Source organism: Dunckerocampus dactyliophorus, chromosome 9, assembly GCF_027744805.1.
Source record: "Dunckerocampus dactyliophorus isolate RoL2022-P2 chromosome 9, RoL_Ddac_1.1, whole genome shotgun sequence".
NCBI lineage: Eukaryota > Metazoa > Chordata > Actinopteri > Syngnathiformes > Syngnathidae > Dunckerocampus > Dunckerocampus dactyliophorus.
The window spans coordinates 2,618,983-2,635,626 of record NC_072827.1 but is presented as its reverse complement, the minus strand read 5'-3'; the positions used below and the strand labels follow the sequence as shown (position 1 = coordinate 2,635,626).

Here is a 16,644-nt window from a genome sequence, read left to right as displayed (position 1 = left end):
GGTGTCTTCGCCCTGCAGGCCATGGCGGCGCAGGAGGACCTGGAGAAGACCCGCGAGGAGCTGAGGGCGGCCATGACGTCCCCTACGGCCCCCGAGCACGACGAGCAGGACGAGAGCAACGCCGAGGCGAGCGCCGAGCTGCTCAGTGACGGCGTCAGCAGCCAGCGTAGTGAGGAGGAGCGCGTCACCGAGGCGCAGAAGAACGAGCGCGTCAAGAAGCAGCTGCAGGTGGAGCGCCGTCACCTTCCGACGCAGCCACCTCACCCTGCAAAGCTCTCACCTCCTCCTGTCTGCCTCGCTTTCCAGGCTCTCAGCTCCGAGTTGGCAGAGGCACGGGACGACAGCAAGAAGACCCAAAACGACGTCCTGCACGCCGAGAACGTGCGGGCGGGCCGAGACAAATACAAGACACTGCGGCAGATTCGCCAGGGCAACACCAAGCAACGCATCGACGAGTTTGAGTCCATGTGAGGCTCCGCTGAAAGGAAAGGAAAAAATAAACTCTTTGCTGCCGCAGAGACTCGGCCTCCAGGCTTCTGTAGCTTCGTCAAAGATCTGCACAACGGCGGCTCGCCAATCTCTAACAGCCCCCCCCCCCCTCCAACTAAAGCACATGTCTTTTTTACCAGAAGAGAACATCTGGACTTGCATCAGGACTAAGTGACGCTCAGCCGGCTTCACCGTAAAGCTTTAATGTCGCTTGCTAACTTTTATTTCTTTCTCTTCTCGTCTGCTTTTGGTTTCTGTGTAGGACTCTTTGTTTGTAGTCTTTCCTTCCATTCCTGTTCATGTGGCACCTGCTCTGCCAGTAAACTCGTGCAAAACCAAACCCTCAGTCCTCCGCCTGTTTGCCTCACAATTGCAGGTACCTACTCGCTGCGGGCGCATTTCCATTGGCAAAATCAGGTACTAGCTGATACTATTTCAAGTCTCTGTATCATTTTAGCATACACAGCTAGAAATGACACCAGCAAACAAACATGCTAGCGTTCGCTTAGCCTGCTGCTGGGTCATAGCTTTTGGATGCTGTCGTTTCATACTCCAGTCTCCGCTTTTCTGCACATCCTTATCCTCCGCTAGGATAAGATTAGTATGTTTCAACGTGAGGTCATTACAGCCCCTCCGTTGTCGTTTGTTCCCACGTCTGTACTGACTGATGCGTTCAATGCTGCCTGGTTTTCACAGTTTATTTTGTGTCTGCAGCATCAAACCGAGCTGAGTGGTGCCGGCACCGCGCAGTGGACGACCCAAGTGACGGGGGCCGCTCGCTGGCAGGGTAGCTTGATCTCTTCTTCATCCAACACAGCTTAGGAAGCATCGTCATCAAGACGACCAGACCAGACCAAACAGGTGAACAGGAGCACTTTTTTATTGCCATCACACAAGAACAGTCAACTTGTGGGGATATGAAAGCTTCTTTTTTGTGCTTTTTCATATTTGGGCTTTTATTTGAAGCACCTAAAGCTTAGGCCTTTTATGATGCCATGTAGAAAGAAAATAATGCCCTGTCAGCACTTTCGTATGGCAGCTTTTTTTTTGGCATTTAAGATGGAGCGGCCACAGTCCAATATTTTGGTTTGCTTATTAAAACTGCCGTTAAGGAAAGCAGTCAAACCTTTTTGTGAGTAGGATTTGAGTTAAAGCGCAGTAAAAGTGGAAATACATTAAATGCAGCATTTGCTGGGAGAATTATCAATTATTTTGAAAACGTTTGTAATATTTTAGCAACATAACTTTCGTTCTGCGGTGGTCTTTATCATGAACAAGTGGTGGGAGCGATCACATTAACGATATGACACATCCATGCTCAATACGTGCATGTGTGTGAGCAAACGCACTCTGGGCTTTTTTACGTGGTGGATTGTTTTCAGTCTTTCTAGTCATCTCTGTTATGTAAGGTGGCCTTTTATCATTAACAAATGGTGCGCTTCCATTGGTTATATGACACGTGTGAGCACAGTGTTCCCTCGCTCCATCGTGGTTCACCTTTTGCTGACTCGCAGTTTGTTTGTTTCTTAAGCGCAATTTTAGTTTTTTGTTTTTGTTTTTTACAGCATATGAACGCTGTTACAGGCGGGGCCTGGCCCTTTTAAGAAGAATTGCATTGTGCTTTTGCACGAGGAGGAGGCGTCTCTCTATTCTCTCTTCTGTCTGCACCGCCCATTGTCTGTGATTGGCTGTAGACCGCTGTCAATCCTTCGGTCTGTCTCCTGTTTTGGTGGCGGCTGCCAAACTAGCTAACCGTGTGAGCTGCTTGGTAACCGCCAATACTGTAAACAATAGAAGACAAAAATACGACCACAGGAGCAAGATGTTTTAACAAGGATACAAAAACGCTGCAGCCGAACGGCGCCAGGGCGAGGCACGATCAGAGGAGTGAAAACGTGTGAGTCACTCAAGAATTTCTTGTGTCCAAGCAGGTCGATCATCATTGAAAGTGTTTAAATAAGAGAGAAATGTGAGGAAATGTTAATGCCTGTCTGAGAAAAGTGTATGGCTTTTACAGCCTTAAACCATATATAATAATTAACAAATAACCTTGGCTACTTTGCGGATTTCACTTATTGTGGGCTATTTTGGGAACCTATCCACCGCGATAACCGAGGGAACACCGTGCTGTGGGCTTTGTGGCTTCTTTTGAGTGCTACTGTGTATTTGTATCATGCAAGTTAATAACTCATTATGTCACAGGTCTACAGGTGCTTGTGTGTGAACAAGCATAACGTGCTTTTACTTTGTGGATTATTGGGATAGACTCCAGCATGCCCCCGCGACCCTAAAGAGGAGAAGCGGTATAGAAAATGGATGGATGGATTATTTTGAGTCCTTTTATTTTCTTACACAAGCTGTTGATCATGCTGCACGGCGGCCCAGTGGGTAGCATGTTGGCCACATTTGGGTTCCAATCTCCATTGGGCATCTCTGCACGCACGCGTACATGCATGCTGGGTTAATTGGCGACTCTAAAATTGCCCACAGGTATGATGTGAGTGCGAATGGTTGTTTTTGTACAGGTGCGCTGCTATCGACTGGCGACCAGCTCAGGGTGTACCCCACCTCTGGCCCATGTCAGCTGGGATAGGCTCTGGCATACCACCGCGATAAGATGGCATAGACGATGGATGGAAGCTGGTTATCATTAACTGGTGGGAGGAGCAATCGTATTAATTATACTGTATGACCAGTCTACCTGTGTCTTTCTGTGTATTTCTATTATGAACACATGAATAACTGGTGGGAGGAGCAATGGGATTCATCGTGTGACACGTCAACATAGTGCACGTTCTTGTGCGTGAGTTGTGTATTTTTGGCTCGTGTCAAGTTTCTCCATTTATTTCTACTATGCAAGGTGGGCATCTCATGGATAACCGGCAGGAGGAGCAACGACATGCATGATGAACAGAAATGACCACGACATTTGCAGACACGTTTGCCACTTTTACCACCTGACATGAAAACAGTTTTTCCATTAGAGTGTCCCAGTCGTGACCTACGACCTGCAAGTCTGCCTGAGACTTTGGGGATTTCGAGCTCAAGAGTCATGTTTTGTTGACGAGTGCCAACATGACGCACCACTCGCATACAGTCGTAAGAACACCAGCATCTTCATAGTCATCATCACTGGGAAATGACATCATTAGTGGCTGGAGCATCAGCGCGCACACATGGCGGCGACCCCTGAGACGAAGAACGTGAGGACGTGTTTGTCGTCACGTGAACACCAACACACACTCTTATGAATAGCGGTTTAACCCTTTAAGCGCCGAAGTCGCAGAATTGCACAAGCGACGTTGCTGAATTGTTGTCATTTGAAGTCATGTCTGCAAATGTGGTGCTTCAATGCGAAAATAGCGGCATACGCGGGAGACTCCTTGGCAGAAAATGCACTGCTAATAGACAGATATGACCTGTGAATACAACGACCTGGATGAATTAGAACAGGGGTGTCCAAAGTGCAGCCCGGGGGCCATTTGCGGCCCGCGGCTGTGACCTTTAACGGCCCACCTCACAGTCTAAAAACGGAATTTAACAAGGAAAGTTAATTTTTTAAAAAAGAAAACAGCTGCAAAAATGAGAAAATCAATCAAAAGTCAACATTTTAAGAGAAGAGTTGTAATCTCACAAGAATATCATTTTAGTAGCATGAAGTTGAAATATTAAAGAAGAAAGTTCTATTGTCAAAAACAGTGAATAAAGTTGTAATTTTTAGAAACTTAGGTGGGGGGAAAATGTATAAAAGGGATAAAGTCAAAATATGAAGAAGAAAATGTACAAGAAGTAAGTAGAACTATTTGGAAAAATGTGTTTTTTTAAAATCAACAGCAGAAATTTTACCAGAGTAAAGTGAAAAATATGAAGAGAAAAAATAGTTTCAATTTTATGAGAATAAACTTGAAAAATGAGGAAAAATATTTTAGTAACAATGTTGAAATAAAGAAAAAATACATTGTTTTAAAAGAGAAAAAAATATTCTGGGAATAAAGTTATAATTACAAGAAGAAAATTTGCAAGAGGAAAGCCGAAATGAAATAGTTGGAAAATTAAAAAAAAATACTAGAAATGGAAAAAAACAGCTGTAATCTAATGGGAATAAAGTCAAAATATTAAGAAAAAAGTCACAATTTTACAAGAATTCTCGTATACTAAGTATCAAAGTGGTCCTTGCATCCTTTCATTTTTCAGTATTCGGCCCTCGCTGGAAAAGGTTTGGACACCCCTGAATTAGAATATTCCCAGGCATAATAGATACTTTATATCCATCTCCAGTATGTAATAGCGGCTGAGGCAGCAGTGGTGTTCACGATTCCGCTGTAAACGACGACGATGATGGCTGAGTATCGCAAGTGGATCAGATATGAAAGTGATCCGGTATCTCAAATTCCAAGCCTGGTGATGTCATAATATGCAAATTAGATGACTACATTTACTCCACATTTACTCCCAACCTGAAGGTATCCTTGGGCATGATATTCAACCCCCAAATGGTCCCGATGCTGCGTCATCAGTAGGCAAACCCGCCTACAGTGTCAAAGCGCTTTGAGTGCCTCGGAGGTGGAAAAGCGCGATCCAAGTGAAAGACCATGATGATTCTAATTTACAGTATGCCTTTATCGCTAACCATTTTCAAGCTACAACCTTTTGAAAGAGTACAGTAATGTCAAAGCTGGAAAAAAACTCTGGCACCTAAAGGGTTAAAAAAAATGTGACAAACTTTGTCACAAATACTCAACATATCTTATATTCTCATATAAAGACAAGAACATCGCCATTGGATACAATTTGTATCAACAAAGAACAAGTTTGTAGATGCTGCATGAGCGACTAAGTCTGAAAGTTATTCAGTATTTCGCACTGGAAACGCGGCCGCAAGTGCTTGGAAGCGAAATGAGACCCGTAGTTGCTCATTTAAAAAGCCTAAATTAGAAGTAAATCTGTCCAACAACCTAATAAAAGTCATGGCGCTATGAGACAATATATACTGTATTGTACAGTAATCCCTCATTTATTGCAGTTAACTAGTTCCAGACGTCACCATGATAAGTGAATTTCTGCAATTCCATATTTAGAAATGGAATATTTTCCAGTTAGAGCATAGAAAACCTATTTACAAGCTTCCAAATCCGTTTTTTTACCATTATTAGAGTGCTCTAGACATGACATGACACCCCTATGGTCACCTTTACACTCCAATATAGTAGACAGAACAGAAAATAAGCCATTTAAGACGTAAATACTCCTGCTCGTGTGTGTGCAGGCCGACAGGAAGTGGCGTGGGGGGTTTCAGCTTGGCGTGGATTACGGCATCCAAACCTACAAAAAAAAAAAGCCTTTTGTTCCGGCGATCAAGTTTGGCGCTTGTGTGTCTCAGCGAACATGACTGACACCTGGTGACCAGTGAAGAATGCTACATATCATCAACGTCCTTGACTGAATGCCTTATATGTGTATTTGAGTTCATTTAGCCACTTTTATGCTTAAAAATGCTTCACTGAGGCAAAAAATATGTAACGTTTCCTTAAATATGCATATTTTTGACGTGATTCCAACTGTAATAAGAGTGAAGCAGTGAAATTTGAATTGGCGAGGGATTACTGCATATACTGTATATACACTCGTAGGATTTATTTCTAACACAACTACTGCCTTGCCGTTGATGGTGCTTTCGCTGTGGATGGATTCACTCATGCACTTAAAAAGAACAACCAAGAAAAGGCAGCTGTGAGGAATACATTTGGAATTGACCAACTTTGTGTGATATACTTTAAAATAAATATTTCACTAAGGTAAACATTCTTTGTTCTCTAACTTAGTCAGTGAATTACTGCACTGAAATGTAATAGAATGATTTTGATATATTAGGTATTTTTATTATTTTACGGCATGCATTGCATGAGCACAGTCTTGCGTGGCGTTCATGTTGAACACAAAACTCTCGTTGGTGACCTCCGAAAAGACAAGTATACTAAATAATCCTCACCTTACTGAGCTATGGCGCCAGCAGCCTTACACAATTGAACAAAAGTCACAGGAAATCAAATCAAACGCGAACCGGCTGGGGGTTTTGATGGAAGTCCCCGCCCCCCCGCCTCCTGTTTGGCACCGACTGAGTTTCACTTCCCTTTTTTGGGGAAACCCGTGTCATCTCGATATGGAACATAAGTCGACTGGTGCACCGTATTTGAGTGTGTTTTGTCAAGGAGCAGGAAAAGTCCGAGGTAGGCTTCAGTCACGACTTAATACCCTGATATGATTGCCAAAAAAGAAAAAAACATAACAAAAAGTGCCCAAATCAAAATAGTATAAATAACTTAAAAGTATGACAAATAAATATTTGTTTCAAAAATGCACCGTTACCCTTGAAAGCCTGGACTCACAAACGTGCGCATCACGACCCCCAAACACTCCGATCTTAAGTGCTGAAGTAGCATATTTTTGGAAAAATGTCAGTTTGGGGAAAGAAATAGCGCTGATATTAGGGATGCTTTCACATGAAGTCTCCTTTTTAAACCAAACAGACGCAAGTGGACCAAAAAGTCACTCAGCCGAAAACACACTTCTTTTTGGGTTCACATTGCAATTTCAAAGAGGAGTGACTTCTCTTTCTTGATCCACTTCAGGTCTGAGGCACTACAATGCAAGACGAGGCTAAGTGAGCCCGGATCCAAGGATTCCAAGCTAACCGAATGCCGTTTCGGCGGTGTAGAATGAGTTTGATGGCTAAAAGGGACCAAGTGTGAAGGAGCTTGAAGTCTTCAGCCTGAAGTGGATCCACCTGAATGATTACAAAAACGTTCAAGAACTCTCCTGCGCTTTCTCCTTCAATATGGCGGCAGCAAGCTCCTGAGCATCTATCAGGTGAGGGTTCCTGGTCATCACCACCCTCACCATATCAGCTGGAAAGATGCCACAGAGGTTAAGATACACCCTCTCCCTTTGGTCCTGGTACTGACCCATGTAGGAGGGCTCCTGTTGCAGGATGGCGGATGGAAGGGGTGGTTGCACCGCGAGGTGCCGTGGTGAGGAATGTCTGCTCCAAGGAGAGGACCAGACTTTCTCAGGTCCCTCGGGAAGGTTCTCGAAGGGAAAGAGGTCATAACAAGGTCTTGGGGGATGCTGGTAGTGCTGGTCCCAGTTCAGCTGATGCTGCTGCTGCTGTTGTTGTAGCTCTGAGTAGTTCCTCCTGGGAGGAAAATGTGACCCTTCATATGCTCTGGTGTCCTGCAGCCTGTCTTCTTTCCAAAGGGAATTTGTCAAACTACAGCCCAGAAGGGATCCCTGAGAAAATGTGCGAGCACTGGATGTTTGGAGTGGACGTATGATAGGACCGAGGCATTCACCTGGATATCTGCTCAGCACTGAATGCTGAAGATGAGTAGGTGGGATGTGAGCGGATGCAGCTTGGAAGGGATGTAGAGGACTCAGAGAAGGAGGATCTTCTGCATCAAAATCATGTCTTCTGCTTCCAGTGTGGTGGCTCAGACCAGGAGGACTACGGCTAACAGGTCGGACGTACTGGTTGGAGCAGCAATGAGGGGTGTGATGATGACGAAGCTGACGGTGGTGATGGTGGCACGAAGCCTTGTCGTCAAAAACGGCATCAGGAGAGAAGGTGTCAGAACCGACACTGCTGTCGCTGCTGCAGTCTGAGGGAAGATGCCGTGCTTGCAAATCGTCTGGGAGAAAGCGCTCTTGACTCTCCAGAGCGGGAAGACTGAGGATGGAAGAGGTCTTCACCATGGAGTTGTAGGCCAACACCGGACACTCGGATTGATGGTAACTTTCAGCATGGCGTGGTGGTCTTGTGGATCCCCCGAATCCACCCCCAATCCCTCCTGGATAATCCCATTCATCCAGGTTTCCTGAGAAAGAGGGCATCCCTTGCGTGGGTTGCCCAAAAATACTTCTACTGCAGCCGTTGCTGCCCCTGCGGGCTTCCACTTTGGACTGCACTCGAAGCTGCTCCTCCAAGAGATCAGTGAGGGAGCTCAGAGGGCTGAACTGTTTCTTTGGGGTTCCCCGGCAGGACTCGGACCGATCCTCTGCTTGGACTGACGTTTGGTTCTTCACCATCAGGGCGTCTTCCACCTGGTCTTTACACGCCACTGAGGACATTTTGGCGCTGGCACGGAGCTCATCAGCTACAGAACGTTGAGGCTGGCTACCCCGTTCAGGGTGGTAGAACTTGCACTTGTGGCCGTATGTACACTTCTTCCCTAATGGAGGAACAGAGTCAAGGGCTTGTGATTAGCGTGGCACTGGTACCGAACAGCAAAAACCTTTATTGACTCAAGAGGACTCTATCATTTTTACCGTAAGGACACGGCTGCTTCCTGTGTTCCGGTATAATCGGTCTTTTCCTGAGGAAGTTCTCCAAGCTGGGTCCGTGTCGTCCGAGCGGGTCGTCTGGGGGCATGAATCTAAATGTGCAGTCAGTCGGGTGAGAAGTTTAATAAAATCATCAACCTTTCTTTGGGATTCTTAGAATGACACGAGACACTTTTGTACCGTAGACCCCCGGAAGGAACTTCATACAAAATGTGACGGTAAGGTTTTGCTTGTTGGCTATCGCCACGTATATTTGTACATGTATGACAAGGCTCGCACATGGCTTGTAGGAGGGTCAGGGGTTTGTCTTGCTTTCTTCCGCTTACTTGTCGTTGACAAAGGAATACATCAGCAGCCGCTGGTCGATGAACTTCTTCCATTCCGGTTTCTCATTGGCCAGATCGCGGTAGTTGTCGTTGGACACGATGATGCCGTCGGACTCGTAGGCCAGCTTGACGATGAAACGGTCGTCGTAACAGACAACTCTGCGTCCCTGCACGCGGCGCGACGGCGTGAAGACCAGGATCTTGTCCTTTTCCAGTTGCCGTAGAACTTCCTGGTCTGTGGACAAAGTTTATTTGAGGAACGGTCTGAGACTTCACTGAAAGCTCGGTATGTGCTTACCTGTGATGAGAGCGTCCGGACGGGATTGCTCCTTCCTCCAGGCAGGGACAAAAACAGTGATGTCACGGTGACCTTGCTCCAGGAACCAATCAACAGCCAGTTGGATGCCTTGACAGGAGAACACTTCCTTATTGCCATGACTGAAAGAGTAGAGTGACATGAATGTAAATCACAAGAAACCAACGTTTTCTAGTCTTTGTTGTAATCATGTTGCTGTTTGGTGAACCTGAAGACCGTCTTCTGGTTTGGCAGAAGACTTTCAAAAATGACCTATGACGAATGTTATAAAAGTGTTTTATTTTTCCAGGTTCTGATTTTTTTTTTATGGATTTTTCAAGTAAACTCGGAAGACACTCGGCCTTGTGAGATGGTTCCGGCTGTTGAGGGCGACCAACTGCTTATTCAGTGTATCCACTTCTTCCTGCGTTTCTTACCTCATGGCCACGTTGCTTCCGTCCACCACAACAGGCCGAAGGTTGTCTTTGTCCTCCAGCAGTTTGGACGAGCACAGCAGCCTGCAGGAGTCACTTGAAGATGAGGAGGCGTATGTTAGAGAGGAAGAAGGAGACTGTGCGCTTCCACTTCTGTGCTGCTCCACATCAGCTTTGGTCCCCAGTTTGACCAGTTCTCCCAGGATATCATTGATGAGTGCAGCCGGGCCCAGTTTGTGAAGCACCAGCAGCACCAGTTCTTCAGAGTAGCCCAGTTTCAGAGCAAAGTCCACTTTGCTGCGCCAATCAGTGGTAGCCTGAATGTGAGGGGATGTTTCCACTGGTTGGTTTGCCGCCAGGTCCAGCCTGGTGAGGGGTTCTCTGTTTTGAGCCTGGAGACGTTCATCTTCACTTTCTCCGCTCTCCTCGGAGAAGCTGCTAAAGCTAGCGCTGCTGCTATCCAAACTGCTGGTGCTGTCACTGAGGGCACCAGAGCCCACCGCTGTGACATTCCCAGCTTTCTTTGCGGCGCCCAGACCTTCGGGTCGCTCAGCGCCTTCCACGTGGAGGTAGTCCAGATCCAGCCCCAGGCCTGTCCCATCCTCCAGATGGTCCCTCAGGCCCATGAAGCCCTTTCACACATCCAGACCCACGCCCTCTGGGACCTCCAGGGCACCTGAGCCACCTCCCTGACCTTGCCACCGGCCTGTCAATCAGAAGACTTACCTAGGAGCAGAAGAACAAAATTTGGTCAAACTTTTTCATGCATTGCAGCCGACAGACAACCATGAGGACTGAAGCTTTTCTTCGCTCGAACTGAGACGCGTGCTGACGGCTATTCCTGTCAGCTTCGGCAACCGAAAGAGAGAAAAGGTTAACATCTCCCTCGCTGGTTTGCTCCACGCTCAAATGCTTGCTTTTGAAGTTGTGGAAAAACCCCCTCCCTCATGGACCGTCCCTAGCGAGATAGAGCCCGCTCTGCATATACGGCCACCATTTTGCAAAAACAAAAAAGGCTTCTCTACACATATTAAAATCAAGCTCTGCCGTCTGTCTCAGATGTGAGAGTGTATTTAGTTTACTTTGAACTTCTTCTTGAGTGTAATGTTTGCACTGTAGCTCACACAGCTATGCTAGTGTCGGTGTTGCTAACTTTGGCGTATAAAAAGACGGTTGTACTGGAGGTTAGCATATCAAGCTAGCTTCCCAAAGTTGTTCCACTGCGTGTGTGTTGGTTCAGGATTATCTATTTATGTCACAGCGGGTTGACTCCTCAAACAAAGAGCGTTGTGTTGAGGAGGAGACAAAGAAGTGACCCCTTTTTAAAAAAGAAAACAACCCTCATCTCTGCAGCGTTGTCACAAAGCCTCCTTTGAGTCCAGCCTCGGCTTGGTTTGTTTGGTGCATCACCTCGATCTGTCGCTTCCTGCCCATGCAAACTAGCTCAAAAATGATGTGAAACACAAAGAGGAAGCTGCAAAGAGAGGCTTCCTTCCGCTTGCTGTGGAAATCCCCTCAATAGTAGAAAGTATTCCCTACCACAAAGAGTAGCTGAAAGACTTCTCCACGTTATTTTGTGCGATGAACATAAATGTCCTCAACAACAAAGCTAAAGTGAGAGTGTGTGTTGTGGGGGTTGTGTGTGGGGGGGTTAGAAGTGTGTCTGGCTTTTCAATCAAGCAGCTGCCAGCCAATCTGTCTTTCTGTGAGGAAGTATTGTTCCCTCAGCCTGGACGCTGTGCACAGACGGAGGCTGCAGGAGATTTTTTAAGACCCAAACCCGCCCCCCCACCCCCACCAACACACACACACACTGAACTGGCTATGCAGCTGCCAGGCGTCGCGGAAATATGACGCAGCAGCTTGTGCACAAACCAACGCAGTTTTTTGGGGTTTTTTTTGGTAAAATTTTGTAAAGTCACATCCAATTCCAATTCCAAACTATGCGGGGGCCGCTTTTACTTTTTTTTTTTTTTTTTAAAGCAACCCAAACAAAATATTGAATATAATGTGTATATACATATATTTACACGTGTAAAATACATGTATTCATTTTATCAGTGACAAAGCATATTGTTATGAATAGAATTATTATGGACTGTTTCTCCTTACATTACTTGTACATTTTTTCCTCGTACTAATATGACTTATTCTCTTAGTATTTTGACTTTATGATGATAAAATTGTAGCATTTACCCAAACTCATTTTCCTAAAATGTCAACTTAATTCTTTGTTTGGTTTGTTTCTTATATTACTTTTTTCCTTTAATATTTCAACAATTTAATATAAGGACTTTACTCCCTTACATATTTTGTCTTTATTCTTGTAAAATTGCTGTTTTTTTCCATCTTAATTTTATTGTTTAATAGTATTTTTAGAATGTGCTGAGGGCCAATAAAAAAGCAATGGCGGGCCATAAATGGCCCCCGGGCCGCACTTTGGACACCCCTGATCTCCAATAATAAAGCCACATTTGGAATCCTAAAGTTGAAGGGTTTAGGGAATGTTTGTAATGACATTCCTCCATTGTTTCAATGCTTTACTTGACTGTTTTTCCTTTTTGGAGACATCTCTGCAAAATGGTGGTTCTTCAAACTTTACACGTGCTTATTATGATGTATTGTATTGCGTCTACAGTGAAGTAAGGTGCAAGTGTGGGATCTCCCACACAAAAGTAGTACAGTGAACCTCTCAGACTGTGTTGTTTTTGTACATAAATAAAAAAAAACAGTAGGAGTGACGTCTCATGAAATAACTCATCTGCTGAGCAATATCTGATGGGGGCGGGGGTGCCGAGTGCCTCCACAGCGAGAGCAGATGCCTCCTGGGTGACCCGCCTGCTTGCTCGCCTCGCCATCACTGACCTCCCTCGGGGGGCACCCGGGGCTCCCCTGAGGCCTGGAAGCCCGCACAGGGCTCAGGCCTGCTGCACGGCTGCCGTCCGCACACCCAGCCTGGCCCACGGACCAGCCCACCAGGGACCGGCTGGAAGGGGGAGGGGGGTTTAGTTAGGTAATACAAAAGCTGTGCTGGGGGACAGGAGGGGAAACAGATGCCTACTGAGACCACATGGGACCCCCACACTGAAAGCATCCTCATCCTCCTGCAACTGGTGGTGTGTGCGTGTGTGCACGTGCACTCACTTTCACCTCTGACGTGCACACACCCTCAGATGGTCACGTCTGGTTCACGAACCCCCCCCCCCAGCCCAGCCCAGACCCCTCTAACTAAAAATACAAGCTCAAGAAAATGTTGCTGTGACCAGGTTGTTAAATACTCCCGACAATGTCCGGTGGGATACACTGTGGTGGTCTACCGCCATGTTTCCATTCTTATTACTGCTATTCCAGCAAATAGATCCCTTTTTGGGACAATGGCTTACTTACTTACAAATTTTGGGAGCATGCGTAACATGCTGGTGACAATGCACGCGTTTTAGTGGTCCTGGGTGGGCACCCCCAACCCAAAACCTGCTCAGTGGTGCCCCCATTAATGCTTATATTATGTTTTAACCTGTTACATTTACTTTTTTTGCTTGTGTAATATATACCTGTATATATTATATATATAACATATACAGTATATGTATATATATATACAGTACAGTATATGTGTATGTCTACATAAATATAAAGCTAAAAGTGAGAAAATCTGTGAGTGGCTGGCAAGCCAGTCTACGGTGCACCGTCTCCCCCTTGCCCAAAAGCCAGCTGGGATAGGCTCCAGCATACCCCCTAGCGAGGATTAGGCTGAACAGGAAATAAATAAAGTGAGACTACATATAAAGCACTTATTGGAATACCGCATATGGCAATTGTATTTTTATTCAAAATCATTTGTATTGTTTTTTCATTGCATATCTGCGTAATATTGTCCTTTGTTATTATGAATGAATTATTATTAATATTGTCCTATAGCTGTTAATGTGTAGAGCGAGAGAGACAAATGCTTTAGTGTGGGAAATCCCAACTTTCCTCGAGGTCACTGAATTTAAAAAGAAATTCAACAAGAAACAGGAAATGGGCATTTTGTGTAAATGTAAGCCCAAAAAGCTAACCAAATGGATAAGCTCATGAAAGGATATATTTAGTTTTTATGTGATGGCTCATTTGCACATAAACGCCTCTGTATTGTGTGGACGTACACAGCGCATGCTTTGAAACGGATATATTCCACCTTTCATTTCATACAAAATAGTTCAGCTTTTTTTTTAAATCAACTTTTGCCAAATATTCATTTAATCTCCCAAGAGCGTGGTTGATGTTTACATCAAAGAAGAGTTATCCATGTTAGTGTGTGCCAACAAAAATGAAGACTCACCGCACAAGCGGGGAGAAAGATCACTTGCTCCTAAAGTGTCCCTTTGAGGAAAAATAGAATTTCCCAGTGAAGGAGGTGATCGGGTGCTTGCTAGAACTTTCCAGGAGTCTTCTAGCAAGCAACGAGAGTCCAGTCAGTGTCCGTCAGCTTTCCACGTCCACGTCCGTCCTTAGCGGCAGTCAGTCTTCTAGTGACTCGTCAGTGTTCCATGTCCTCAGTGGACTCATGGACCTCCACCACTCCTCTGTCTCCTCCCTCCTGTCTCCTCCCTGCACAATAGAGACAGACGGGAGGGGAGGGGACCCAAAGGATGGTCCTCGTCAGGCAGCTGTACACACACACACACACACACACACACCATTACGCACGAATATGCAGACAAAGACACTTTTTTTTAAAATAAACGATAAAGCAAAGCCTTCAAAGTGGAACAATTTGATGACTTAACCAAAATGTTCTGGAAAACTCAGCTTCAAAACTCAAACAAGTCTTGCAAGACTTCAGCCTAGTCAGCACTTTGCTTTTTCTTTGGCTTTTTGTGTGCGTGAGGCCACCGCAGAGCAAGGGTCCAAGTGAAGGCAAAGTGTGATGATAACCATAGACCGGGACATGGAATTGAGTGACAGGGAATACCAATTTCATATCGAAATGAATTTTTGCGTGAATACATTTATTGTGCACTACAAACACTTATTAATCATAGCAGCACATCTGAACAGGTGGCAGTATTGCTCTGCAAACCCTCTCTGTGACGTGTCAGAGTAGTGTTACTGTGTTTTACTTTCAGCATACAGTGATTAACTTCTTTTTACATTTGCGTGACAGTCAGGAATGTTCAAGTGTGACATAAAACATTGCCTGTACTTGTAAATAAAGCTTTTATGATGGCCACAGTTTCACGGGAACAGATTAAATTCACTTTACATGATTAGCTATATGGCGGGAAAAAGGTTTTGTAATTACCACCATCATAGACTATGACTATCACACTATCATAGACCACCACCATCATTCTAGACCTCCCTCACCATCATAGACTATGACTATCACACTATCATAGACCACCACCATCATTCTAGACCTCCCTCACCATCATAGACTATGACTATCACACTATCATAGACCACCACCATCATTCTAGACCTCCCTCACCATCATAGACTATGACTATCACACTATCATAGACCACCACCATCATTCTAGACCTCCCTCACCATCATAGACTATGACTATCACACTATCATAGACCACCACCATCATTATAGACCTCTACCACCATCATACACCACCATCATAGACTATGACTATCACACTATCATAGACCACCACCATCATTCTAGACCTCCACCACCATCATACACCACCATCATAGACTATGACTATCACACTATCATAGACCACCACCATCATTATAGACCTCCACCACCATCATAGACTATGACTATCACACTATCATAGACCACCACCATCATACACCACCATCATAGACTATGACTATCACACTATCATAGACCACCACTATCATTGTAGACCTCCACCACCATCATAGACTATGACTATCACACTATCATAGACCACCACCATCATTATAGACCTCTACCACCATCATACACCACCATCATAGACTATGACTATCACACTATCATAGTCCACCACCATCCTTCTAGACCTCTACCACATCATACACCACCATCAGACTATGACTATCACACTATCATAGACCACCACCATCATTATAGACGTCCACCACCATCATAGACTATGACTATCACAGACCACCACCATCATACACCACCATCATAGACTATGACTATCACACTATCATAGACCACCACTATCATTCTAGACCTCCACCACCATCATAGACTATGACTATCACACTATCATAGACCACCACCATCATTATAGACCTCTACCACCATCATACACCACCATCATAGACTATGACTATCACACTATCATAGACCACCATCCTTCTAGACCTCTACCACCATCATACACCACCATCAGACTATGACTATCACACTATCATAGACCACCACCATCATTGTAGACCTCCACAACCATCATAGACTATGACTATCACACTATCATAGCCACCACCATCATTCTAAGCCTCCACCACCATCATACACCACCATCATAGACTATGACTATCACACTATCATAGACCACCACCATCATTCTAGACCTCCATCACCATCATAGACTATGACTATCACACTGTCATAGACCACCACCATCATTCTAGACCTACACCACCATCATAGACTATGACTATCACACTATCATAGACCACCACCATCATTCTAGACCTACACCACCATCATACACCACCATCATAGACTATGACTATCACACTGTCATAGACCACCACCATCATTCTAGACCTACACCACCATCATAGACTATGACTATCACACTATCATAGACCACCACCAT

The 16,644-nt window shown here is 45.1% G+C and overlaps 3 protein-coding genes across 11 annotated transcripts in view; 1 reads left to right on the top strand and 2 right to left on the bottom strand.

Moving 5' to 3' along the window:
* The window catches only part of LOC129188015 (radixin), a 48,776-nt gene extending 33,537 nt beyond the window's left edge, over positions 1-15,239 (top strand). The window contains exons 14-15 of one of the 9 annotated variants that reach the window (XR_008572512.1): positions 19-7,877; positions 7,968-15,237. Coding sequence is in view for 4 of the 9 variants with exons in the window: in XM_054787969.1 (XP_054643944.1) it covers positions 19-471 (453 nt within the window). In the remaining 5 variants the exon portion in view is untranslated. Of the gene's footprint in view, positions 1-18 lie in introns of all 9 variants that reach the window. The other 8 variants (XR_008572509.1, XR_008572510.1, XR_008572511.1 and 5 more) reach the window with 8 other exon arrangements.
* Positions 287-14,348, bottom strand: LOC129188014 (probable ribonuclease ZC3H12C). The gene is made up of 6 exons (XM_054787967.1): positions 14,203-14,348; positions 9,885-10,607; positions 9,451-9,590; positions 9,153-9,387; positions 8,812-8,918; positions 287-8,714 (listed from the first exon to the last, which is right to left on the bottom strand). Exons 2-6 carry the CDS (start codon positions 10,505-10,507, stop codon positions 7,294-7,296), a joined length of 2,526 nt encoding a protein of 841 aa, XP_054643942.1. The 5' UTR covers positions 10,508-10,607; positions 14,203-14,348; the 3' UTR covers positions 287-7,293.
* Positions 14,254-16,644, bottom strand: part of LOC129187250 (uncharacterized) — a 41,895-nt gene continuing 39,504 nt past the window's right edge. Inside the window, exon 22 of the mRNA XM_054786226.1 lies at positions 14,254-14,530. Coding sequence (XP_054642201.1) covers positions 14,401-14,530 — 130 coding nt within the window. The 3' untranslated portion in view covers positions 14,254-14,400. The remainder of the gene's footprint in view (positions 14,531-16,644) is intronic.

What these genes read in the sequence shown, in the direction of transcription:
- LOC129188014 (XM_054787967.1), bottom strand. Translation starts at nt 10,507, where the DNA reads ATGGGCCTGAGGGACCATCTGGAGGATGGGACAGGCCTGGGGCTGGAT. An exon ending in TCCGGACGCTCTCATCACAG is followed by an intron (nt 9,388 to 9,450) that starts GTAAGCACATAC and finishes CTTTGTCCACAG; the next exon opens with ACCAGGAAGTTCTACGGCAA. An exon ending in GAAGCAGCCGTGTCCTTACG is followed by an intron (nt 8,715 to 8,811) that starts GTAAAAATGATA and finishes TTCCTCCATTAG; the next exon opens with GGAAGAAGTGTACATACGGC.